The following is a 26,944-nucleotide window of genomic DNA, read 5'->3' on the forward strand; positions in this document are numbered from 1 at the left end:
TTGTTACTGAAAACCACAATACCACTTGTTATCTATGATAACCTTTGTATTTTTGTTTTGTGTTTTATTTACTTGCATAGTATTTATTTAACTTTTGTGTGGATATATTTCTCATATCCCAATAACACTGGGAAGTGTTGGGAGATGTTACGTTATACTTTCTTTGCATCCTGCCTCCTCTACACCCAGAGGCTTGAATATTGCTATGTACATATTGAGGGATCAATAACTAGTTGATAAACAAGTTATTAATGGGCTCTCCAAATCTGAGGCTAAACTATTCAAACACAGCCAACTAGAGGGTAAAAAAAAGAGTACTCCACATACATCACTCCAGTGGCATATTAACCAAAATATTACATAAAATACATTTTAGCTTATCCTAGCTCATTATTATTCATGACCCTAAGCTCCACCTTTTCCCTATAAAAGCTATTTTTTCACATAAAATAAGTTGATTTTTGATAGTTTGCTTTTTCTGCCATGCTATTTACAAATGCGTGATTTTATTACTGAGAAAGTAATTGCTTGCCTACTCTGCTCTGATTAGACATTTATTATAGATTAATGATGTACTGAAAACCCCCGCGGGGTATCAGCACCTCCTTTCGGAGCAACCCATACATCATCTTCAGCCAGTAAGAACGTCCTGCCTCTACTCCCCACTCCCGTTCTAATCGCTGAAGCTAATAGCGCAAATTCTGATTCATCAGTCAAGTCCATTTTAGATCAACACAGCTGATCTAAATGCTGACATGAATGCTCATTCAGTTTGAAACCCCCAAATCACTAACTCATCTCATGTTCATTTTGACTAAGCAAATTCTGAGTAAGTATTTATACAGACACATCCTGCAGTGTAAAAGGAAGTTTCAGATCTGCTGTCTAACCAGGAGCTGCTGTGTGGATTAGCAGATTTATGTTTATAAAGCAGTCTGAGCTCTTTTGAGGAAAAATGATTTTAAAATAGGCAGCACGCTCATATCCTTCCCTGCATCTTTATCCCTTACGAAGTTCTCCGAGTTCAACTCCTCTCTTAATAAAAGATCATTCCTTTTGGCATTCCTTGAAAATACCAGAAGATCATTGGGGGCGGGGGAAGTGTCCTTTAAAAGTCAAGTAGGACGAGGATCCTTCCATTATGAGAATTGGCCAAAGGAGAAAAACTAGTTACAAAATGTTTTGTGGCATTGCCCTTTTAAGAAGCGTAAGCATTTGGTTCCCAGTCTTTTCAACCCGTTTTCTTCGCAGGCTGACGTAATGCTTAGGAACTTTAGAATCACGTGGGGGCTCCTGAGGTCAGAGTCCCGAGGACCCTTTTCTCCGTCTGGGTCTTTTTCTGTTTGATTTTGAATTTGTCCACGCCGTGATGGAATGAGTGCGTGTGATCGGGGATGTTCCGATTAGTGTGCCTGGGTAGGATTGTTTTCCAGTGTGTCAGTGGGTGTTACGGGGGAGGGGGGATCTGCTCAGTCAGTTTGGCCGCAGTGGTTTGAATAAAGGCTACTGCAGGGCAGGTCCGAATGCATGGCAGAGCCCCTGAAGTCTTTCCGTTAAGATAGGAATTTTTTTGTTTGGGCTTTGGGTTGGTTTGTTTGTTTTGAGGCTTATAAATGATTTTTAAACTATTTTGGTTGGTTCTCCAGCCAATATTATGTTTATGTGTTTCCAATTGGGTAGAAGAATTAGGTTTATTTTTTAAAATATTAGTTTGTGTGCCTCTCACAGATGTGAGAGGAAAATAGAATGAAGGGAAAGGGTATGGCTTTTCTCTCTCTCTCTCTTTTTTTTTTTTTTTGGTTAGATCTAACTAGACTAGAAGGGTTTGACAATTAACAATCCTCCCCACTCAGCTGCTGTTTCCCAAAATAGCATCTTCTTAGCTGCCAGGGTAGATGGAGGGCCTTAAGGGGAGGAAGACACAAAGGTGCCCTCTTTTTAAAGCCTCCATCTCTGTGAGATCTTGAAGGCAGAGGGGGAAACCCAGGGGATTAAATTAGCAGGCAGCCCAGGCTCCACCTGCAAAGGGAGATAGATAATAGGCTTTTAAGACAGGAAACAGCTTGTGCTCCAAAATAATAATTTTCAAAAGCAACACATGATGGATGCTGAGATTTTCTATCCCCCCCCCAGTTCATAATTTCATAATTTCCCCCAGTTAAATAATTAAAACAAAATCGCCCTTTGAGATGCGGTTCAGTGAATGAGTCAGGTCTTCTGGTATTCTTGCAATTCTGCTCCACCTCGCCCCCATATTTGGAAGGACTGTTGCAGCCAGCCCTTCTCTAAACCTGACTCCCTGTCGCAGAAATTGCTCAATGCCAGGTCTGGGGAGATCTGATTAGGATTGCGTTGCTCCCCCCCTCCCCCGCCCCGTTTTCTTCCTTCTTCCTTCTCTGTCTTGTCCTCTTCTTACCTTATTTCATTTTCCCCTTTTCTGCTCTCTCAGCCTGCCATTTTTACCTCTTCCTCTTCCTTTTCTCTGAAACACTGCCTCTCACACTCCCACATGTCAATTCGCTCTGCCAGCCCAGGCTCTCTGGGGTCCTGAAATGTCTCCTGTCATGAGTGGGGATGTGGATGGGAAGGGAAAGCACACGATGCGCTAAACAAAGAGAACAGACCGGCCACACACCTTCCAGAAGGTCAGGAGCTTGAAGATCAAGGAGGAAGGCAGAGAAATAGAAGGACCAAATGTACCCTCAAAGAATTAAAAGATTATACCTATCAAATTGGATTCTAGATTTTGCTGTTTTAAAATTTCCTTGAAAATACAGCGGAAGGGAATTAAAGCTGCTATCAAACCCAGAAACCTGTTCATGAATTAACTCCCAATCAACCTCAGCTGCTAGAAACCACGGGCTTGCTTCCTTTTGCATCCTAGACATGCTTCCACTCTAGTAGTGACATTCTAGCTCCTGGTCTGATCAGAGGACCATGTCCCTCTGAACTGGCACTTACTTCCTTGAGGGCAGCGGGCGGGTCTCCTGTGTGGATCCTCCGCGTTTAGCCCAGAGCTTGGTCTGTGGCTTGGTCTGGAGGCGCTCCGATGCTGGAAGGACTCTCAGAGTGTTGGGGTGAGTGGATGGATGGATAGGAGAGTAAATAGTGGAGCAAGACACCTGGAATGCTCATACATTTTCTCTTTTCCTCTTGATAGTTCAGAAAAGGGAATATACGATTGGCAAACTTTCTTCTGACAGACAAGATAGAGAAGTAATGGGATTGACTTGTTCCAACAAGACTCGCGCCACAGGTATCCTCTTCAGCACCTTACATGGTACATGGCATGCACAGGGTTATACTCAGCACACGTCTGTTGAATTAATGATTAAGAGAGGAGAGAAATAGCTCTTCTCCCTGGAGGAAGAGGTTTCCAGGAAAGAGAATGGTGGGGCAGTATAGAGTGATTCAAATATAAAGCATTTTAGATATAGCTGCCCAACCTCGGCTCTGTGAAATATCTTAAGAAACAACCTCATGATGAGAGGGGATATTTTGGAGACCATAGAAGGGCTTCTAAAGGAAAGAGAGAGGACTGGGAGTATATATGTGGCGTGATATTTCCAAAGGACCCTCCTTCAGAGGTATCTGTGGCTGACTCAGATGTTAAACATTTGGACCCAGAGATGCTTACATTCTTTTTACTTTGGCAAGGACTCTGCATGATAGAGGGAGAGCAGTTCGGGAGCAAGGTCAACACTGACACAGTAGGCAAAATGGGATACTTGCAGCCCAGAGAGCACAGTTCTTGGGCCCTGACCCAAACTGGGGTGCCGGAAGGGCTGGGATAACGCTGAGCAGGTCTGTGACGATGCAGGTACATAACCAATATTTAGTATACAAGATGGCTCACTCTGGGATTTGGCAATCAGCTAGCTTTCGGCCATTCATTTATCCAACTCCTCCCCCACTCCCCAAGCTCTCCAACCCTCCCCCCTCCAAACGCAACAAAAAGCACAGGAGAGCTGAGATTTGCAGAGGCCAGGAGCTTTACCAAATTCTGAACACAGAATATGCCTGGGAGGTATTAGAAAGGGTAGTTAATTGGTTGGCTCCTGAATGTGTTAATCCTGAGCAAAGCTGTGTTACTACCTCATTAGCACATTAATTCTACTGACTATTCTCTGCAGTCCTGTATCACTTAATATCCTGGGCATTTCTGGAGGTTGTTTTACAAAATCAAGTTGTATTGACTAGAATTGCAAACTAAGACTCTTGGCTCAAAAGCTCTTATTCAGGAACATTTTAGAGTAAGAAAAGATAAGGTTGTAAATATGTGCCTGAAATACTGAGCCTGGTGCTTTCTTCTCTGCTCAGAAAACCCGCGGTTGGTCTGGGCATGGTCGTGGTTTCTCGCCGCTCTTGTGAAGCAAGCACACAGCGCAAGGCGAGCAGCTGGGCTGGAAGTGGTCTCTGGGCCCCGTGGAGGATTCGCTGCCCCCCATTTCCACACATCCATGACTGCTCCCCCAAAGGATACCACCTGCCTCCCAGCCGCTAGCCAGTTGGGTGACCCTGTGTAAGCCATGGCACTTCATGGTCCTCGGGGACCTAATCTACGAAATGATGAGGTTCATCTAAGGTCCCTTCCAGTTCCAATGCTCTTGAAAAAGGAGAATGAAAAAGACTTCGAGCAGCCCAACTTTATTTGCCAAATTTGTGGCAGTGGGGGACTATTTAAAGGAAAAAGGAGTTGAGATGTTTCCTAAATGTTTCTGGGTTTATTAAAATCCCTGCAGTTCAGGTTCTAGACCAACAAAACACAAGAGGACAGAAGAGCCATCGCAATATTCTTGTTTACTAACATTAAAAAAAATAAAATTATTCAACTTCATCCAGTGAACATTCCCCGATTGTCTACTATGTGCCAGGCACTATATCAGGCCCTGGGAACACAAGGCTGAGTATGGCCCCATCCAGTGGTGCCTTCATGCAGCCCACCTCCTTACAGGGGAGACAGTCAGGTGAGAACAGAAAGTCATCTAAACAGAAATCGTCATTATAATAGAGTTATCATCACTAATAATAGAGTGTCCCCAGGATCAGCCCTATAATAGGACTTTGTGCAAGGACAAGGGTGGGATCAAAGAGGGCACAGGGAAGCCTCCTGTGATGCAATTCATGAAGGCAAGGCTCGTGGTGTCAGAGAAAGAGGCTCGAGCTACCTTTTCTTCTAGAGCAGAAGTGAATAATGTACAGAAGAATGGGAGTGGGTAGGGGGAGCTCCAGCCACCACCCAATCCTTAATGAAGTATTATCTGCCCCCGAAGCATGCCAGGGCACCGTATTTGTCTGTGGTTCATCGAGGTATTTCTAGAACCTAGGACAGTGGCTGGTACATAGGGTGCTCACAAAATAGTTGTTGAATGAATAAAAAGAATACATTAGGGGCACCTGCCTGGCTCAGTCGGTAGAGCATGCAACTTTTGATCTCGGGGTCATGAGTTCGAGCCTCCTGTTGGGCAGAGTTCAAATAATAATAATAATAATAAAAACAATACAAACACAGCCTCTGTTCATGTTATTCCTAAGTAACTTTTTTTTAAAAAGATTTTATTTATTTATTTGACAGAGAGAGACGGCCAGCGAAGAGGGAACACAAGTTGGGGGAGCGGGAGAGGATGAAGCAGGCTCCCAGCAGAGGAGCCTGATGCGGGGCCCGATCCCAGAACGCCGGGATCACGCCCTGAGCCAAAGGCAGACGCTTAACAACTGAGCCACCCAGGCGCCCCTCCTAAGTACCTTTTTGACCAGTTCAGAATGCTACACAGTGCCATTACAAAAGCCAAGGAAGGAGCTTTTAACAATGAAAGTACATTGGGTGATGTTTAATTAATGTCAGGTATTGCAGAAAGGACAAGTGAAATTAGACCAAGAAGTTGATTGGACAGTTGGGTGTTTCCAGTGACTTCCCCAGTAGCAGCATGACTGGAGGGGTAGTTGACATATACAAGTCCTTCTGCAGAACAGGAGGAGTGACAAGGAAGTGAGGAGTGGAGACAGCTCGGTGATACCTTGCTCAGAAGAACCCTGATTGTGAAGATAAGGGAAGGTCTTAAGTAGAGAGAGCTATCCAGGAACCTGGGAGGGTTTCTGAATCCAGGGAAAGATCACAGGGAGTAAGAGGAAAAGGACGCAACCAAAGTTGAGTTCCCATGGTATGTAACCCTCCCCACAACCCTGGGGAAGGTGTGGCGCTTGTATGTGAGGAAACTGGAGTTTAGAGGTGGTTTTTAAAAACTTGCTTAACGGGCTCCTGGGTGGCTCAGTCGGTTGAGTGTCCAACTTGGGGTTAGGTCGTGATCTCGAGGGGCCCTGGGATCATTCTGCACTCAGCAGGGAGTCTGCTTCTCCCTCTCCCTCTGCCCCTCTCCCTGCTGTGCTCTCTCTCTCACATAAATAAATAAAATGTTTAAAAAAGAACTCCTTAAAACTTGCTTAAGATAAAGCTTGAGGACATTTTGCTAAGCGAAGTAAGCCTCTTACAAAGACAAATTTCATATGATTCTCCTTGTATGAAGTACCTAAAGTGTCAGACTCAGGGGCAGAAAACGGAGCCTGGGGAGGGGTGAGTAGGGTGTTGTTTAGTGGGTACAGAGCTTCGGTTTTATAGGATGAAAAGAGCGCTGGAGACTGGTTGCACAACAATCTGAATTACTCAACACTACTGAACTGTGCATTTAGACATGGTTAAGACGGTGAACTTCACGTTACGTGTATTTTACCATAACTTAAAAAAAAAAAAAGTGGGCACCTGGGTGGCTCAGTCGGTTAAGCATCTGCCTTTGGCTTGGGTCATGATCCCCAGGTCCTAGGATCAAACCCTGCAACTGAAAGGCTCCCTGCTTAGTGGGGAGTCTGCTTCTCCCTCTCCCTCTGCCACTCTCCCTGCATGTGCAAGTGCGCGTGCACACACAGTCTCTCTCTCTCTCTCTCTCTCTCTCTCTCTCAAATAGATAAATAAAATCTTTTAAAAAAGTGCTTCGGCTCGCACAGCTAGTAAATGGAGGAGGTGGTATTCAAACCCTTGTGTGGCTGGCTGTGAAATCTCTCCTCTTGTCTCTGTGCATCCGCACCAGCCCATGAAGCTAAAGCTGCAGCAGGGGGAGGGGTAATTGGTGGAGAAAGTCTTGGGAAGTCAGTAAAGGAAGAGATCTAGAGCCTTAGTGGGGGACCAGCCCAGAACAGAGTAGAAGAGCTCCACCGAGGCTGAAGGGAAGGAGGTGAGGGGGAGAAGGCTTGTGGGCCCGCTTGTGGCTGGGAAGCTAAGCAGCTTCTGAGAACCTTGGCTTTCTCTGTGAATTTGGAGGCAAATGGGGTGAGGTCAAGCAGGGAGCCTGAGCGAGTGAAGAGAGTCTGGAAGAGCTGTTGCGGACAAAACTGACCAGGGTTAGATTTACAAATACACACCAAGCGAGCTGAGATTATGGCCATCTTGCCTAACCAAATATTTGGATAAATTCCATGAGGAACTGCCCCTAAGAAATAAACAGTTAGCTGGAGTTCATTCATTAGGTTGGCCGTTACAGTCATAATGGGAAGCATTAGTCATTCCCCGTAGGTCACTAAGAGCTCAGAAAATGGGTGATTTACCTGTAGATTCAGGAGAAGCTCTGACCTTCTAGAAAACAGTTACCACAAGGAAACCAGTTCGAGAACCCAACAATCAGAATGGTCGAAGAGTAGATGGTCTTAAGGGGTGGTCCTCCTGCCTGTGCAAAAAGAGACTTTAAGTTCAAATCATCTTGAGCTGCTCACCACCAAGTGATGAGATTTTTGGTCATGTAGGTAGGTGATGCTAACGTCAGGTGGGTGCATCTTCAAATTATGAAGGATAGCAGCAAGGTCCAGGCACCAAATACCTTGCACTTTTTCTTCTATGGGGTTTTATTTTTATTTATTTATTTATTTATTTATTTATTTATTTATTTATTTAATTTTTAAAGATTTTATTTATTTATTGGACAGAGATAGAGACAGCCAACGAGAGAGGGAACACAAGCAGGGGGAGTGGGAGAGGAAGAAGCAGGCTCCCAGCGGAGGAGCCTGACGTGGGGCTCGATCCCAGAACGCCGGGATCACGCCCTGAGCCGAAGGTAGATGCTTAACCGCTGTGCCACCCAGGCGCCCCTTCTATGGGGTTTTAAAGCAGTGGAAATGCCCCCAATGCTCCCCAAAGTACTTTTAATGTTATGTGATTACCTAATCCTAATAATACAGACTTTTCTGATGATTCCACTGTTAATGGGTCCCTTTAACTATCTTAATTTACAGTCTACTGATTGCAAACTAGGATTTTTCTAAAAAAGTATTTGGGTATTTATTATAACAATAGGCACAGATCACTTTAACAAGCTAACACTGTCAGTTCCACTATTTGGCTAATCTCTACGTGGAACTAGTTTCATGCAAGCCAGATAATTACAAGTATCATAACCGAACTGAGTTGCTGCATTGTCCTTCAATTTTTTAAAAACAATATTGTACTATGAAATAATTATAAATTCACAAGAAAGTGCAAAGATAGTACAGAGATCCCATGAACCCTCATCAAGTTTTCTCCATGGTTATACCTTACATCATTAGGATACGCCAACAAAACCAAGAAGCTGATACCAAAACAATATATGTGGATTATTCTATGTCATTTTATCTATGTGTGTAGATCTGTGGAACCACCACTGCAGTCAAGACACAGGGCTACCATCACAACAGAGATCTCTGTCATGCTACCCCTTTATTGTCTTTTCTTCCCCTCTCCCTGCAACCATCCCTAAACAACTAACTTGTTGTCCATCTCTATAGTTTTGTCATTTTTGAGAATGTTCTAGAAATTATGTAGTATGAATTATATAGTATGTGACCTTTTCAGATTGGCTTTTTTCACTCAGCATAATGCCTTTGAGATTCATCTAAATTGTCGCACATATAGTTCATTCCTTTTTATTGCTGACTAGTATTCCCTAGCATGGATGTACCATTGTTTATCAATGCATTAATGGAGGATGCTTTGGTTGTTTCCAGTAATGATGCTTTGGTTGTTTCCAGTTTCAGGCTATTATAAATAAAGCTGCTGTGAACAATTGTGTACAGATTTTTATGTGGACATAAGTTATCATTCTTCTGGGGTAGATTGCCAGGAGTGCAGTTGCTGGGTAAGTATATTTTTAGTTTTAGAAGAAATAGCCGAACCATTTTCCAGAGTACCATTCTATGTTCCCACCAACAATGGGTGAGTGATCCAGTTTCTCAATATCCTTTCTAGCATTTGGTATTCTCACTAATTTTTATTTTAGCTGCTCTTGTAGGTATGTAGAGATAGCTCACTGTGGTTTCAATTTGCATTTCTCTAATGACTAATGACGTTGAACACATTTACATAAACACATGAAGTTTATAATTGGTCTCAGAGCTTCTTTTGGCAAATCATTTTACTCCCTCCAAGCCTCAACGTTCTCATCTGTAAAATGAAAGAATTTCACTATATCATCCTCCGAAACTAAAATTCTATGCACCACTGAACCTACCTTGGGTGAGTTTGTTTGCAAGGTAAAGAGCTTTTCATTTTCCCTCTGTGCCTCAGCTGTTCCCATCTGCCATGCATTGGCAAGTAATGAATGTTATCCATGGCCTTCACTGATATTTCCACGAAATGTTTAAGAACCCCCTGTGTGCTTCATTTGGTCCTGTGGGCCTCATTCAGCATTTAAGTCACATTATCAAAAGCTAAGCAAAAAGATTCACACTTTCACAAATTGATAAGGGAGTTTATTAATTTTTGATTCATTGTAAAGTTGGTTTTGGTTTTTCCCAGGGTTCATTATAGAACATGGTTTTGAGTAGATGACACCTTACCATTTTCATCACGCATTGCTTGAGTGCCTAGTGTGTGCAGATAGGGTGGTGTATGGAAAGGAGCGCAAGCTGTATGTGGAGAAGGACTCGGTTTTGATCATGCCTTTGCCACTTGGTCACTGTGACCTTGTGAAGTAACATAACTCATCAACAAAATGGGCATAACACCTGCTGCCAAAGCTGCTATGACGCACGGAGAACGTTCACAGTTAGCACTCAATAAATGGTCGCTCTGATTACGTGGGGCTGGAGGAGGTGTCCTTTGACGAAGAGGGATGCCGCACGTGCCACGCCCTCTGCACCGCACCTTCACATACGCATTCCATTCACTTCCTACGGCAACACTGGGACACGGGCATTTACAAGCCCTGGGTTGTTTTACTTTTTAAAGATTTTATTTATTCGACAGAGAGAGAGCACATGAGCAGGAGGAGGGGCAGAGGGAGAGCACAGAGCAGACTCCCCACTGAGCAAGGAGCCCCACACAGGGCTCAATCTCGGGACCCCAAGATCATGACCTAAGCCAAAGGCAGACGCTTAACTGACTGAGCCACCCTGGTGTCCCCCTATTTGTTTGTTTTAAGATTTTATTTACTCTATTTTAGAGAGAGAGCAGGAGCAAGGGGAGGGGGAGAGGGAGAGGGAGAGAGAAAATCTCAAGCAGACTCCGTGCCGAGTGCTGAGCCAACTTGGGGCTTGATCCCATGACCCTGAGATCGTGACCTGAGCGGAAACCAAGAGCTGGCTGCTCAACCGACAGACACACCCAGGCACCCCTACTAGCCCTGTTTTGTTTTAATTTTTGTTTTTCTTTTAATAAAAGTGAAGCTCAGAGAAGTTAAAAAATTTAAAATCACCCTGATTTTAAGTGAAGGAGATGGAATTCAAACTGTGTTCTTTTTTTTTTTTTCTCCAAATAAGCAAACTGTGTTCTTAAGGGCTTAAGCCAGAATCTAGCCAGAGGGTCTAGCTGGAGTGATATGCTGTGTAGGAACACATAAATACCAACACAGGGTAGCAAGTGTCAGTGGAGCGGCAGAGCCAAAATCATTTAGGAGTTTAGACAGGGAGTTAATTCTGAGGATTGGCCAGTTGGGGAGTGGGGAAGGCAAAAGGAAACTAGAGATTAAAACTTACTCTGTGTCACCAGACGTTTCTGAGTTCCTAGATGTCACCCTCACAACTGCCTGTTGGCCCTGGAAGCCCAGCCCAGCTGCTTCGGGGAGGCAGACAGCTCTCTGCTCTTCCGATCCTTCCCTCTCTTCCTCCTCCCCTTCATTAATGGAATATTTATGCAGGCCCTCCTATTTCACGCTGAAGTTTTATCCAACCCGTGTTTTTCAGCATGACCACCAAAGGTCACTGTCAGGGTTGTATTTCTTCTATTCACATAAAATCCAGGGTCTATGTTATAGAAATACGTTCTAGATTACATTCTCCAAAATCATTTTCTTTTATGTGAGCTTGATTTGCTTATAAGGGTATGTCTGAGCCATTTCTATACTCGCTAATTTTCAAAATGTCATTGGGCTCCATTGCCTTATGTAGTCTGGCTCCGAGTAGGCATTACGGAGATTCGCTTAGTCAATACGCATAGATATTGAGTGCCTACCATGTGCCGGGCACTGGAGTCTCAGGCCTCATAGGACATACATTCAATGATTAGCTGATTAACTTATGAAGGCCATAAGAATTTAATTTGAATGTCAATATCTGTGGCAGATTATTAGTTAGAAATTGGAGTTAATAAAATTGGTGGCTTTAATGAAAATATGGTGTATACCATGCCACACAGATAAACTGCTTATTCCTTTTGGCAGGGGACAATCCTTGGAAATTTCATCACGGGGGCTATGAACAAGTCATCCTGTGGCGTGATTCCAAGTCTGTGAAGCTGGGCAAGTTTACAGAACTTTGAAATTTGATCTCAATTTCAGTTGCAAGGGCCGACATTGGGTTAGAGTAGCTTGCCTTCGTCTTCAACCCTCCTTGATCCTCAGGGATCGATGACTAATTCAGTCTTTTAAAAGTAAGGTGGAGGGTCGCCCAAGTACTCAGCCTCTGGGGGTTACATCTGGTTTGGCAACTTCCTGTTGTGTGTAATGCACAGACCATGTATTAGTAGCATTTTATGAGTAATATGAAGAGTACATGCTTTTAGGTCTTTTAGAGTGCATCAAGGGGGTGTGTTTTAGCAGCTGATGGGACTCCCAAATGTTTTACTTTTTATCACTTCAACCTTTCAAATTTCCCCAGGATTGTCAGCTTTTAGAGTTCGCATCTTCTCCATGTATTCCCAGAATTCCCTATTTATGCCACTGTCGTGTTGCTCAGAAAAAAATAGAGCTTTCACTGAGTTCAGATAACAGATTCACCTCAGAATCCCTACTGATACCTCAAAAGGGAAAAAAAGCAAAGACTGCCTTAGTTTGGGGTGAATGTCTCATTTCTCTCTTGGTTTCACTTCCTTTCTATTCGGGTGGCTTCCCATTTCTTCTGTAGCCTCCCATTCCCTGAATGTATTTTCCATTTGAGAAGCTGTTTGCTCAGAAGCTGTTTTTCTCCTCGGTTGTTCCCACTCTCTGGCCCCTGTTTTGCTCCTTCAGAGGTCTGGCTGCTGCCATGGTACTTGCCTCAGACCCAGGCTGGGCTTGCCAGGGCTCCGGGCCAACCCAGCTCTCCAGCTGCCACTCTGCCGCCGTTCCGCTCCAACTGTCCAGCTCCAACCGACTCAGAACCTTCTGGTCTCAAACATTCTCTCACACCCCACCCCCGCCAAGGACAAATGAAGAAGTTCCTGCTGGGTTCAGCTACCTCTGAAGGGAGGAAAGGGGAGAGGGAAAAATTATACGTGATCAGTTCTGCTCAGAAAGAGCAGTTTCACACACTTCCTAGGTCATTGATACAAATTGATGAAATTTGTATCGCAAGAACTTTCTATAACTAAATACCCACATAACAATAGAAAGGAAAATTCAGATTATGTAACAACTCTACTGGCCTTAAGAATAAAAGACATATATTAGGTTTCAGATATTTGGGCCCCCAAGATGGCTGGGAATTCATTTCTCGGTGCCTCTTGCCAGAGCCTCCAAGAAAAACCGTGCCTCGTGTGAGAACCTCTGAATTCTGTTTTTGTCCCTGAAACATGTGGGGAGGAGTGTAGTTGGAATGTTTGGGATCACTCATGTCACAGACAAGGCAATAACAAGATGAAGTATTAAATAAAGAATGTTAATGCTGCTAAAACCTTTGAAGAACTCCAACAAGCCTTCAGAGTGTTCATTCTGGGCCCCTGGAATGTCACACCATCTTGGGTGGGATATTTCGCCTCTATGACTTCAGTTGTAAGATGACACTATTCTTTTGTGCCAGTACATGAGGACGAGCTAATTAAAATACTGTACTGGTTCATTCTAGAAGTATTTACTGAGTCGCTAATGCATACAAGGCATTGTGCAAACAGACTGTGTGATATGACATAAAATTTTAAAAATAGATCGCCATAAATAAACTTCATGATAGGATTATGTAAAACCTTTTAGATAATTTTAGCTCTTCGGGTATACAAACAGGGCTTCTTGTTCTACCGTTCTGAATGAATTGACCTATTTTTTTCTACCATCGCTCTTCCCTTCCAAATCAATTCATTCATATTAGTCTACAGCCAATTTCTATCTATTTTCTAATGGTATGACCAGAGCTGCCATGTAAGGTTGAGCCCTGACAAGAATATCCCACCGAGGGCAAACAGGGTAGAAATCCACTCTATGTTCTGCTGGGCTAAGCCATGACCCGGCCTGGGTCAGTGTCTACCAGAGAAAAAGAACAGTTTTCTAATTTTCACAAATGTCCCGTATGGGTTAGCTGTAGCCCTGCTCGTGTCCTCAGTTGGTTTATGAGCCAGAAATAGAATACATGGGCAGGCTTTGCTGAGTTTACAGAGTTTATCAAACAAGATATACAACAAAGATACAATTTGATGACCTGAATGGTATTTATCTTGCTCTGTGATAAGTCATTCATGTAAGTGGCTGTATTTGCTGGTTTTTTTTTTTTTGTTTTTTGTTTTTTTTTTTTAAACTCAGCCAAGCCAACTGTAGGGAAGCAAGAAGGAAACTTGTTGGAGAAGGAGGTCACAGTGAAAGCTTTGGTGAGTTCCCCCGGAGCCACAGTTTGGTGGTGATGGTGGTGTGTGTGTGTAGGGGGGTCCTCCTCAGCAGAGGTCCCCATGCTCTGAGTGTCTCCACTTATGTCCATGGGAAGGAGCATGGCCTTGTCAACACTTTGATTTTGAACAAATTTCTGTTGTTTTAGAAGCCACCCGGTTTGCCTTACAATGTCATGTCAACCCTAAGAAACCAAAACAGAAGATGGTGGGGCATGCCAGTTACAACACGTTTATCTTGCCAAAGGTGACCACAGTATCTCCTATCCAGATGTTCTTCCTACGTGACTTTGACAATCTTCCTATTGAATGTTGGGGTCTATGTCCCCTCCCCTTGAAACTGAGCAGAATTTTGTGACTTGCTTGACTTAGAGAATGGCAAAAGTCACACTATGTGACTTCCAAGGCTAGGTCATAGAAATACTATGCACCTCTACCTTGATCTCTTGGGATACTCGCTGAGGGAGGCTAGCCTCCATGAAGCAGTCTCACTGCCCTGAGGCCGCCATGCTGGGAGGAAGCCCAATCTAATCTACACAGAGAGGCCACATGGAGAGTCCCTGAATCTACCTGGAGCAACTCTAGCCAGTATTTGACTACAACCCCAAGCTAGAATGGCCTATCGTCACACAGACGATAATAGATAATAAAATGATTGTTGCTGTTTGAAGCCACTAGAGTTGGGATTTGTTACACAGCCTGTGGGGTTTGGGCAACCAGAAGCCAGAAGGACATTGGAGAAAGGCAGCCCAGTGGGAAAGGGAGATCCAGAGATGTCCCAGAGAGATAAAAGGCTAAAAGATGGCAAGTGTCCAAAGAAAGAGAGGTAGTGAAGGCATGTCAGAAAGGGTGGTGAGGGACTCTTCCTCAGTCAAGTAGAAAACACCTGGGCTGGGAGACTTGGGCTTCATTCTAGTGCCACTGCCTGCTGCCTGAGTCTTGGGGCAAGTGCCCTCTCCTCCCGGGAGAAAGCTCTGTGAACTAATAAACTGTGTGTGAAAGGAGGAGCTAAAGAGCAAGAACATGTCCCCTTGCACCGATTCTGGGGCCACCAAGCACTCTTGTGACCCTGATTAGCTGTTCTCACGTAGACTCTGCTGCCAGAAAATGTGCTGACCAGCTGAGACACATATCTGACCTACTTGGCAATCGTGTTTCTCACCGTAAATTAATCCATTGGCCCTGGAGTTTATGCTCTCATCTGATCAGTGCGTGGGGCCACCTGACCTGCACATGGAAGACAAAGACCCCAGATGGAAGCAAAATCAGGTGTGACCCTGCTGAGGGACCCTGCTGAGGGGCCCTGCCAGAAAGTGATCACTGGCCTCCCTAGCGGATGACTATTCTTCATGGCCACAACTGCAAAAAAACAGTCTTGGGCCAAAAATAGAAGAGTAAAAACCAAGCAGTTCCTCAGAAATAAGGGAAGGCTCAGAAGATCTCAGAAACAGTGGGAGCAAGAAGAGAGAGGCAAAGGAGGGAGGCCAGCCATCTGATGGGACAGCTCAGGACCCCTGGGGCAGAGCAGTCCAGCCCGGGAAGACCTCGCCTGACCTTCACACTGCTCTCCAAACTGCCTTCCTTCCCTGCCTGTTACACTGCCATGGAAACGAGCTACGTCTTGGTCTGTATGTGCTTAAAAAGAAAACAGATAATAAATGGAGCACAGTTGAAGAGGAAGAAATAGGGTGAAGAGGAGGGAGGAGGAGGAGAGGGTGGGAAGGGAGGAGGAAGGATGAGAAAGAGGAGGGAGGGATGGAGTTGAACAGATTTCTCATCCAGTGTTCTTGACCACATACCAAGTAAAGACAGCCCAGAGTCAAAGCCTGACTCTGATGACAGCTCGGTTTGTTGGGTTTGAGACTTAGATTATGTTATCAAATATGTCATAGATTCCAGCCCCCGAGCATCTGTCATCAGCAAACATGAGTTCATAAAGCCATTAAGGTCTAAGATTATTAAGAATAATGAAATTTTGAGCCACTAGTAAAACGAAGGTTACAACATGTTGGGTATTGTTTCAAAGCACCCCTGTATATTACATGAATGTAACACTTTTTTTTTTTTAAGATTTTATTTATTTATGTGACAGAGAGACAGCCAGCGAGAGAGGGAACACAGCAGGGGAGAGGGAGAGGAAGAAGCAGGCTCCCAGCCGAAGAGCCCGATGTGGGACTCGATCCTGCAACGCCGGGATCACGCCCTGAGCCGAAGGCAGACGCCTAACGACTGCGCTACCCAGGCGCCCCATGAATGTAACTCTTAAATAATAAAATCCCCACAGGGGAAGCAGAAATGCAGCAAGCGTGTTACAGAAGGTCTTATCACCACATCCTTGACCTCACCTCTGCCTCCTTCTCTTCATCCATTTGGACATTTTCGTTTCGTGTTAAGTGTCGGGTAAAGCCCTGGGAGCACTAAGGCGCTTTGATCATTCATGCCTCTGAGAAGCACACCGTGCGGCTGGAGAGACACGACATTTACATAGACGTATCACCCGTCTCACTGTCAGTGTCCATCCAGAAATATATGAAGTCCTCACTATTTTCATGGTGAGAAACCATTCCCCACATAAAGCTGCCCTCTTCACAGTGCAACACTGCTTAAAAGATGGCATCAGACTTGCCCATGGAAACCCTAAAAGCAAGATGAGCAGGGATGACTGTGCTCCTCTGGAACTTAGCTGACACCAGAAGTGAGAGACGTCCAGTAGGAGCTTCATCTGTGGAAGCAGGTGGGGACGGTGAAGCAAGAAGTAGGCTTGGCAGGTGGGTTCTTTAGGGCCTGGCACACTGAGACTGTTTTTACCTGTGGTTGTGATAGTAAAGCCAGAGGGCAAATGTCATGGTCAAGGGAGGGGCAAGATCAAGCCTGAGGTGCAGGTTGTCAAAGTCAGTTGTCAAAGTTGGGGCCACTGAAGCAAGCGTCTGGGCTGAGGTGTGTGGTCAGGCAGGGTCAGAGGAGTGGGGCTGATGAAAGTAACTGATGTCTCTCCTAGGGCGATTCAGCAGGACAAGAGGTAAACGGTGGTGAGGATTTTAGGGGCGTAAGGAGGATTGAAAGGATGTTCATTCTCCCTGTGGGGTTTTTCTTTATTCCCAGTGCATATATATGGAGAATAAGCGTATGCATAAAGGTGAGTTGGGCCCACCTATGAGACGCTGGTAGAGGAAGAATTGAACGCCCGTCTGAGACTGAGACATATTCTTATTTTTGCATTAAAGATTGCAGTTGGGTCCAGGTCACTTCCGGGCCACCAAAGGTGGTAAAACGTCTGATAATTAGTGTTCTTACTTTCCCACAAACATCAGAAAGAATGAGCTCACTTCCACAGATCCGACCAGGCATACTTCCAAGATTCCAAGCTAGCCGGCAGATTTGCCATAAGAACAGGGCACTTTCACTTTCTCGCAGGCCAGGAAATGTGTAAAATGATCCAGCCATTCATAGGCCATTGTAGAAACTCACTGGCTAATCTCATGGGCTGATCCAGCCCTGTCCGTAGGGTCACAGCAAAGGCACCTGTGATGCTCAAAGCTCTTACATAATAAACACTCTCGTGAGAGAAGAGAAAGAACGTGTTAGGCTGCAGTGACCTGCCCACTCTGGCAGTGCTCCCGCGCAGGCAGCGTAGAGGACATTTCCTGCCCAAGGTTCCTTCCAGCTCTGAGATTCCCCAATGTCACAAAAAGTTCATGATTCCCTCTCTTTCTGCCACAAATGCTCAAACCTATGATATCTGCATGTATCAGGGATGTGGTCAAGAATTTTGAGCCCTGCATTTGAGTCCAGAGGGGACAAGGGGACCAAGGTTCCTAGAGGAAAAACCACGGGAAAAGAGCTATCTCCAAGCATTGATCTGATGTAAAAAAGTTGATGATTCCATTTTGCTTCGAAAGGAAAAGTTTTTAGAGAGATGCAAGTTCCCTTATAGCTCAAACACAAATTATGCAATGTTCAGCAAAATCTGAGAAGCCAGCATTGACATTTTTAGCCTGCTTTGTCAAGATTCTCTTAGTACTTGACAAATTTTAACTCAAATTCACAAACTCCACGAGCTAAGAAGGAACTCACAGTATGTAGCATTCTTGAAAGGGGTGTGTCGTTGTTTTTTGTGTGTGTGTGTGTGTGTGTGTGTGTGTGTGTGTGTGGTTTTTTGCTTCAGCAGCTATTTCTTATTGGGTTGGGATCAGTGCTCTACTTTATAAAGAAAACATCAATGACTCACTAACTCCTGAGTTGATTTTCTAGTAAAGGGGCTGGTTTTACTTTGATCTAATAATATGCTTTGCACAGTATCACCTGAATTGAGATTGAAGTCTGTACAGGGTTATGAAGCAGAGCTGAACTCCTAGCCCACAGTGGGTTCAAACCCATAATCCAGACCTCATCCGTGATCAGTTGGTGCGCCTAAAGAAGCCAGAGGCAGGGGAATGACGTTACAAGGGCAGCCTGTAAACTCTCTGACAGCAGGAATCATGTCTGTCCTCTGCACTGCTGTATTCCGGAATCTAGCACAGTGCCTAGAACATAGTAGGTATTAAATACATAGTTATTGAATGAATTAATTTTTCCCCAAAGTATCAAGAACCTATATATCTCCCATTTCTCCTTCCTCTTTTCCTTACCCTGAATCCCATTTTCCAAAGGCATCTACTCTCCAACATTTCATGTGTTGAGAGATGAATTTGGGAAGAAAAGACTTTCCCATGATTGGGGAGACAAGTGTCAAAATGCGAAAACACTAAAGTCTTGAAACCAAGGACAGAATTCCCTCAAAAGTTGAAATTAGTTCATAATAAAGATATAGTTTGGAAAAAGACAAATCAAGACCGCCATACCTTCTGTGACTCAACTTCTATGCAGATGGTTCTCCTGGACGGGAGTTGGGCTTTGTTGTGGTCAGGCACCCGGCATCACCTGTGAAACACACCGCTCTCCTTGCAAGCACTATCCATGGTGTGTGCTTCCTCAAAGGGGGGAGCGGTGTTCACGGTCCTCCTGTGATCCCAAAGTGAGGCCCAACCCCTTTGTAAATGGAGCTTGGAGTGGCCGGTGCAGAAAATGAGACCGTGTGGAGCTGCAGGAGTGACAGCCTGCCCCCCTCCACCTGCCTCACGGGGACTTCTGCCCCCCACCCTGGACGCCAACTCCAGCCCCTCCCACAGTGGACCCTCCTTGGGATCCTTTCTGGTTCTGAAAGCCAGCAAGTGAGGAAAACTCCACAAGCCCTCCTCTCCTTCTCTATCAACGTTTGGGGACTTTAGTCCCTGTAATCAGCAGGAAGCCCAGCGCTACTTGTCTTACGGTCACTTCTCACTTCATAACTCCGGGTGGGGTGATCAATGAAAACAGAGGAACAGCCATTCTCAAAGTGTGATCTGAATGCCCCAGGCGCCTCAAGACCCTCTCAGGGAGTCCATGAGGTCTAAGTCATGATTTATCCCCCCCCCTTTTTTATTCTCCATCTCTCATTTGTGCCCAGTGGAGTTTTCTGGAGGCTATATGACATATGATGACATCATCTCTCTGATGGCTAATAGATACGTGCTTGCGTTTTCTTGTACTTAAACATCTTTAAAATTTTTAATTTGTAATACAGTAAATAGCAATAGATAGAACCCACAGAAACAAAAGCTCTTTGGTGTCCTCAATAATTGTTAAGAATAAAGGAGCTTTAAGGCCAAAGAGTGAGAGAACCACTGATTTAAAAAAAGCACACCATGGGGCACCTGCATGGCTCAGATGGTTAGGCATCTGTCTTTGGCTCGGGTCATGATCCCAGGGTCCTGGGATTGAGTCCCGCATGGGGCTTGGTGGGGAGTCTGCTCCTCCCTCTCTTACTGCTCCCCCTGCTTGTGCTCTCTCGAGCTTTCAGTTAAATAAATAAATAAATTAAATTAAAAAAAAAAAATAAAGCACACAGTGCTTCCTGCTCTGCCCTTTCCCTTCCTCTCACTCCCCAGACAGCCACAACCCGTCCTTACCCTGGGGGACCCAAAGATCCACATAGAGGCCACAGTCTGCATGGGCAGGGGTCACCACTCTGAGGGTCCAGGTCAACCGATACCCATGGCACATAGGTTCCATCCCCTTTGGGAAGAATGTCTCCCTACACTATTTCTTGGACAATTTCTTCCCTGTTTTTCAACCAAATCATGCAGATTTCTGGGGGGTGGGGATGGGGGTGGTAAAAGCCATGAATTCTGCAGAATGGAGTTGTAATCCTTGGAAAAGTTGTGATTTGCTCTGACCCGTGGGGGCTCCAGGAAGAAGAAATAAAGTTAAGCACACGTATTATAGGTACAGAGCATACAATACCAGAACTTGGCCACTGGGTCCCCCAATTTATTTTTTTTATTGCAGGAAGCATCTAAAACCAAAAATGACCCGGAGCCCAGGTCCGTCAACAACAGGCATATTTATCGTGTATCTCCTACCAGGGCAGCGTGCTGGGGAATGACGCATGTGGAGTTGAGCCATGTTCTGTCCTCTAAGGGGGGGAAAAGCCTCATAGTTTTGAGTGTTTGGAAAGTGTGTCAGGATCATTTACTGTTAACCTTTGAAATACTTTTATGAGTCACAGAAAAGGAAAACTGAGTTACAAAATGTGTGACTGTGATGAGTAATTCAGCAAAAGCCTAGAGATTAGAAGGCAGGCTTCCTTTTTTCTCAGTTCCTTGCTAATGCAAAGAGATATCCCAGCCACCTCGGCTCTGTTTTGGCTCTGAACCGTCTTGTGTCCTTGGGCTGGCACTTGCGTGATTGCTATGGTCTGAATGTTTGTGTCGCTCCCAGATTCACATGTTGAAACCCTGACAGCAAGGGTGGTGGTATTAGTAGGTGGGGCTTTTGGGACGTGCATAAGTCATGCCAGTGGAACCCTCATAAATGGGATTAGGGCCTTTATAGAAGAGGCTCTGAGAGATCCCTGGCCCAATTCTAACATGTGAGGATACCACGAGAAGCCCACAGTCTGCAACTGAGAACAGGGCCTCCTTCCAACCCTACTGACACCCTGATCTCAGACTTGCAGTCTCCAGAACTGTGAGAAATACATTTCTATTGTTTGTAAGTCCCCCAGCCTCTGGTGTTTTCTTATACAGCCAAATGGACTGAAACAGTGACTGTCATCAGAAGCAAACGTATGTAACCAACAGATCACGTCGTGGTTATGCCCTTGAAGAAACTCCAGAAATTCCTATCACAAAGGGGCTCCAGTAGTGACAACAAAAAACTGTCCATCTGGGGCCTCGCTTCCTCTTGACTATTCCGCTAATTTTCCAGATGGTGCTGTCCTTAATATTCCCACTGATTTGGGTCCCATCCAGATGTGATCCAGACGGAGGCTGACGGCATCCTGGAAGGACTGCCTCCTGTTCGTCTGTCGGCGTCACATTTTCACCACCGCCCCCCTTACTGTCTGGCCCTCGGACACAGGGAAGGGCCTTACCTCAACAATACCTTCCTTCCATTTTTCCTGAGGCATGAAACTTAGTAGGACAAAAAGGCTTCCCAACATGAAAAATAAAACATAAACGCCACAAGGAGAGATACTGCTTTTTGACAGGGCCCGGAAGAAATCGTTCCCAGATACTTTTCTAGGAATGGGTTTTGACCAAACGGTTGAGAGCCTATTAGGACACTGCCGGTCGGTAGAGAGGAGGCTTGGAGGGGGAGCAGATACACCGAACCCATGCTTCCTATACAACCCGGGAGTCCAGGTGTCTCTTTCTTTCAAAGAGCTCCTCACCCCAGAGAGAATCAACAGGATTAGTATCAACCCTCAAATCCCAACTAATGGCAACTTTGTTCCAGTTTTCCTACCGTCCCCCCAGTTTCCCTCCCTTCCCTGAGAGCAGGAGGTCAGGCAACCAAGGGTTCTCCTTGTTTGCAGTCAAAGACTATGCCACTCACGAAGATCTGGGAGTGGAGACTCCCAGGGCCCCTCTTCATACCTGTGTAGGCTTGGCCTACAATGTCTCAGGGACTAAGCGTCCAGTACAACCCCAGTTTGGCCGTAGATTTCAGCCAGATCCTAAGCCGTCAGACCTTCTTCAGTCCGGCGACAATAATGAGATATAGTGTGTAAGCAGAGAACTACCTGTACAAAGTGCTTTCATGCACATTTCTCGCACCAATGTCTGTGATGCAGGCAGGCATCCTCCCAACTGTCTGTTTTACTCAAGATTATTGCTTTGCTGGCTTCGCATCTATGAGCTCCCCTTTTTTCTGATAATAGGAGCCCCTGCTCTTACAAACACATGACATGCTTTGGAAAATCAGTTCTCCTGACTCCAATGCGCACTTCTGTTGAGAAGTACCAATCTTAACCCTGGAACCCAGACACGGCCCAGCGTGCACTGGTTGCTGTCTCGCTGCTAGCCCCCAGACCCAGTCTATTCTCTGCCTTGTGCCCTGGAAGGCTGTGCTCCTCAGACGGCGCCTCCAGGGCTCCCTGGCCTGGGCGGGTCTGGCCGCCCGCTCAGAGGAACATCCTGGGCAGATGTCAGAGAGCCAGAGGAGAGAAAGCTTGGGGTTCTCAGCACCCATTCTCCACGCACCTCACTGCAGTCCGCCAGCGACTGTGTCTGTCCAGAGGCACAGGACTTGCTAGAAGGCGCTTCTCCCAGGGCACCGGCCTTCGCTTGCCCCTTCAGATTTGGGGATGTATGGCTTCCCTCTGCTGCACGTCTCTGGGTACTTGACTTCCGGTGTCCTCAGTCCTGATGGTCCCTCTGCGAATAATCCCGTGATTGAATTCTCCTCAGCTAAATCACATTGAGCGTGTCACTTACTTCTGACCAGGACTCTGTTGCCCGCAGCCGACCTTAGACACGCTTCCTGACGGTCACAGCAATGAGTCCGAGGGGTGGCCCGTGATCCAGTTCAGACCAACCACAGTTCTCCTGTGGAAAAAAGTGTTTGTAACCAGAGCTGGGAGATTCCCAGAAGCCCATTCTTTTGGAATGGTAAAGGGCTGAGGGTATCTCTGAGCTTTAGGCTGGCTGCCACATCCCCCCTTCTTTTGCATCTTGGTTTTAATTCCTGGGGTCCTCACCCTGCCCTGATTCCTGCCTTTCAAATGGCTTCCCTCTGTGTTTCTAAGACAGTTTGAGTGGGTTTCTGTTACCTGCAACCAGTGCAATTCAGATGTCTAATTCAGCTAATGAGTGGGAGGGTTGACATTCAAACTCTAGTCACCTGCCTCCAAAGCCGATATTCTTAGACAGAGAGTCTAGAATCATAACTGTGACCCAGATGTCTTCCCAAGGCCCACCGCAGCTCTGGAAAATTCCACCATTCAAGATAACTCCAGTGGGAAAGGCACATTGTGTCCAGGAGTTACCCATAGCATGCTATAGAATTTTCTAAAATAATAAGATTATAGGTGAAAAGTCTGCATTAACTAAAAGTGGACCAATTGAGTCTCATCTTTGATGTGTAAGAGGAGCTTTTAACTGAAAGAAATCTTAACATAAATCCTTTAGTAAAGCAAAGACCATTTGTCTTCTTTGTGAGTCCAGATTGTCACTCGTGCTGGTGTCGTGCGAGCCCTCGGTAAGTGAGGATTGCTCCACGTCCCAAAGTATTTCCCAGCTTATCGTTGACAGGAGGTGGATGGATTGGTCTCATTGGATACCCCAAAAAAAGAGGTGTCCCTGGAGGTACTCCATTGTCAAGACAGATGGAATTGCTGAATCTTGTCCAGATGCTGATAAAAAATAACTATGGGAAGTTTTCACAGGGACTTACAGGCCACCATCGTCCGACTCACAAGATGGATTTCAGAATAGGGTGACTATAAGTGGCTCAGGGGACCCGGTGTTCTCCTTTCTCTTTACCTGCCCTTTGTAAGTATCTTCCCCATACTCCAGGGTAATAAGTTCTTCTTCCAGCTAGTTCTTTCGATATTATAACTCATGCCAACTGGCCTCCCATGCCCACTTGGTGATGTGAGCCATATTATCTGTAGCCATCCAGAAAAAGATATCTTAATTGAAAATAATAAAACCTTGTCCTTCATGGGCATGCTGGACAAATGTGGTGCTTCTGTCTTCCAGCAACTCCTAGCCAGTCAGCGTCTGGTAAGTGTGCAACCCTGGCTCACACATGCGGGGCAGGAAGGGGTTTAGACAGGGACATAGAGGTGGGCATCCAGTGGGTGACCAGGGGTATGGCTGGAAGCATCCTCTGCCCCCGAATACATCATCCCACAGGCATGCCTCCAGGAGGTTCCTAGGACATGACCCACCTAGCAACAGATATTTGTCCTCCATAGGACCATGATAATTTTTGCCTTGGGGAATTACCCAATAACGGGAATGATCAATTGATTAACTTTATAATGCAGTAAAGGAGAGGAAGATATGAAAGGGCCAGAAATATCGTGGGAAAGTTAATGTAGTAAGTCATTGCGCACAGCACGTGGCTCACTGAGCCTACCACCAGGAAATGAGATGCAGAACGGCCAAATTTAGAATGAGAAAGGAGCAGATACAGCCTAGAAGCCTGAATGGGGGCGGCATCGGGATGGGGGGGGCAAAGGACGAAGGGCTTCCAAGGAAGAGAGGATTTGGAAGATGCTTCAGGCAGATGGCAGGCACTGAACGCGATCAGCCAGATTGTCCAGGCTTTGCCAAAAGAGTGCAAGTCAGCAACTGCTTGTGTTCACTGCCGGCCCCGGGACCTCTCTGCAGGAATGGGGGCTAGTGAGGGCAAGCATTCAGCTCTGCTGCCTTCACCACCTGAGTGATCGTGGTGACTCTGCAGGTGCTCGCATTCCAGCCCCTCGGCAGCTGGGTGTACCCCTTCCAGTGACCAGGCAAGGGGTTCTCCACCGTCCACGGAGCCCACGGCTCCTTCTGCCAAGAGACACTCATGTGTAATGATGGGATGAGAAAGAGAGTCAGTGATCACATCTGAAATGCCCAGGTGAAACTATGTCAGCCAGTGAATCCTTAGAAGGGAGGCAAAGAAAGAAGATATTTAGAGTCACGGACAATCGCAACCCACGTCAGTGCTGTGTTTGGCGGCGTTCCTCCTAGGACCTAGCTGCTATTTCATTTTACACCATCACAGAACCCAGGCACTGGAGCCTGGAAAGGACCGAAGATCTCCAGCTCAAGACCTGGAGGCTTTTTTATCCTAGTTTGGAAACCTTAGGATGAAATTTTACAGGTAATCTCAACTTGGAAGTGAAGTAGGGAGCCTTGCTCTGGACTTTAGGGGAGAAGGGCCCAGGACCACTCCTTGGTCCCCCGGGGTTGCTGTCAGAGGGCTTAATAACCCTGATAACCCGCCCCCTTGTTTTATGAATAAAGGCTCTAAGTGGGTAAATGAGGGCTCCTTCCCTACCCTGTGCAGGTACACACACACACACACACACACACACACACACACACACACACACCAGATCAGTCAGAGAGCCCGCATAAGGACTCTGGCCTCCTGAGAAAAAGTGTTTTAAAAGCACAGTGCTCTGCGGGGAAGGCTGTGGATGAGTGGGGCCCTCTACTGTGTGGAGTCACATCCACTTCCAGGGACTTCTCTTGCCTAAGGACTGTGCTAGACACTACCTCTCCACAGTGTTTCCAGATTGCCCAGCCAAATGCTCTTGTCCCTTTGGGAACTCCCCTAGCACTCAGATCTTTTCCCCATGTGGCCCTTGCCATGGCAGGGAGCCTTGGACCGTTTCAGGCTCCCATTCCCCAGGCTGAATACCACTTAATGATGTTGACTCCTTCGTCTTTATTTGTAAATATATATTTAAGAAAAAAATATCAAATTAAAAAAAATCATCTCACAAAACGGTTGGGATGGTTTTGGTACATGCAAGTCTGTCTATACTTTCCTTTTCTCTAAAACTGTTTCTGAAGCATTCATCACATGGAGACTGTCTTTGAGAAAGGGCCACCACAAGGCCGGGGTACCATTACCTTAACCTCGAAGGAAGGCAGGAGTCCCTGAGACTGAACCAGGTCCTGCCAGGGCCCCTTCCGCCTGACTGCACCAGTTCTGTAAAAGCTGAACTGTCCTCTCCTTTCTCTCTGCTCCTCTGGCTGGGCTGGGGGCAGCTTGGGCGGGTTCAGAGTAGGTGCCCAGCCCCATGGGCCCCTCCGTGGAGTGGGGTCCTGCCTGTCAGCTGTAGCGCTGAGCAAGATGGAGAAGTCTGGTCCTCCCTAGGCCCGGGCAGAATGGAAGGCCTCAAGGCCCTTTTCATTGCTCTCAGCTTTTCCTTCTCCTTTTCCTTCCTGGGGCTGGGGGGTTGGGGGGAGCAGGGTTTGGATGAGGAAGCCACCCAGTGGAAGGCTCTCAAATTGGACCTAAGAGTCTCTCATCGTGGAAGTGCTCGTTCTTATGAAACTAAGAGCCAGAGATTGAAGCAGCAGTACAAATACTACCCCCAAATCAGTAGTTATCATATTCTGCCTTCTATCCTCTGTATCTTTGCTTACCTTCTACTCCCTTCTTGACCCTAAGGCACTTGAGGACTGGGACTTCGCTTATTTCCTTTGTGGTTCCTGCCAAGGCCTACCGCGGGGAACTTGGCACATGGTAGGAGCTTCGTAAATATTTGTGAATTAAGTTGTTGGCAAAGCATTTGGTTTCTCTGCTCTGAAAGATGCTGAAATGAGTATGAATCTATTTAACCCGGAATGTATACGTTTCAAATGGTTTTCAGAAAGTGCAGGCTGGCGAACGGGGAGCAGAGCTGAAATCTCATTTACGCCTAGTCTGGAACCTGCAAAAGGTGTATATGCTTGAATCTGCAACCGATTTTGAAACTCTTCCATTTCTCCACATCTGGAAAGGTTTGGTGGCTACTCTGCGGATACCCAACTGCTTAGAGAGGGAGGCAGAAGGAAGAACAAGTCATGGACATTAGTTCTCACATCTTCTTAGTATCCATCTGCG

General features: G+C 45.9%; 1 protein-coding gene across 1 annotated transcript; it reads right to left on the reverse strand.

Moving 5' to 3' along the window:
- Window positions 1–10,722: 10,722 nt before the first annotated feature.
- LOC113262983 (major histocompatibility complex class I-related gene protein) lies at window positions 10,723–26,583 on the reverse strand. Its single transcript, XM_044388014.2, is given in 10 exon segments — window positions 10,723–10,783; window positions 12,624–12,655; window positions 17,321–17,391; window positions 20,069–20,289; window positions 20,467–20,519; window positions 23,872–23,996; window positions 24,775–24,807; window positions 24,810–24,907; window positions 24,909–24,948; window positions 26,565–26,583. Coding segments are annotated over 10 exon segments (753 nt in total).
- Window positions 26,584–26,944: the final 361 nt, after the last annotated feature.

Source organism: Ursus arctos, unplaced genomic scaffold (genome assembly GCF_023065955.2).
Source record: "Ursus arctos isolate Adak ecotype North America unplaced genomic scaffold, UrsArc2.0 scaffold_2, whole genome shotgun sequence".
In the NCBI taxonomy this organism is placed as follows: Eukaryota; Metazoa; Chordata; class Mammalia; order Carnivora; family Ursidae; genus Ursus; species Ursus arctos.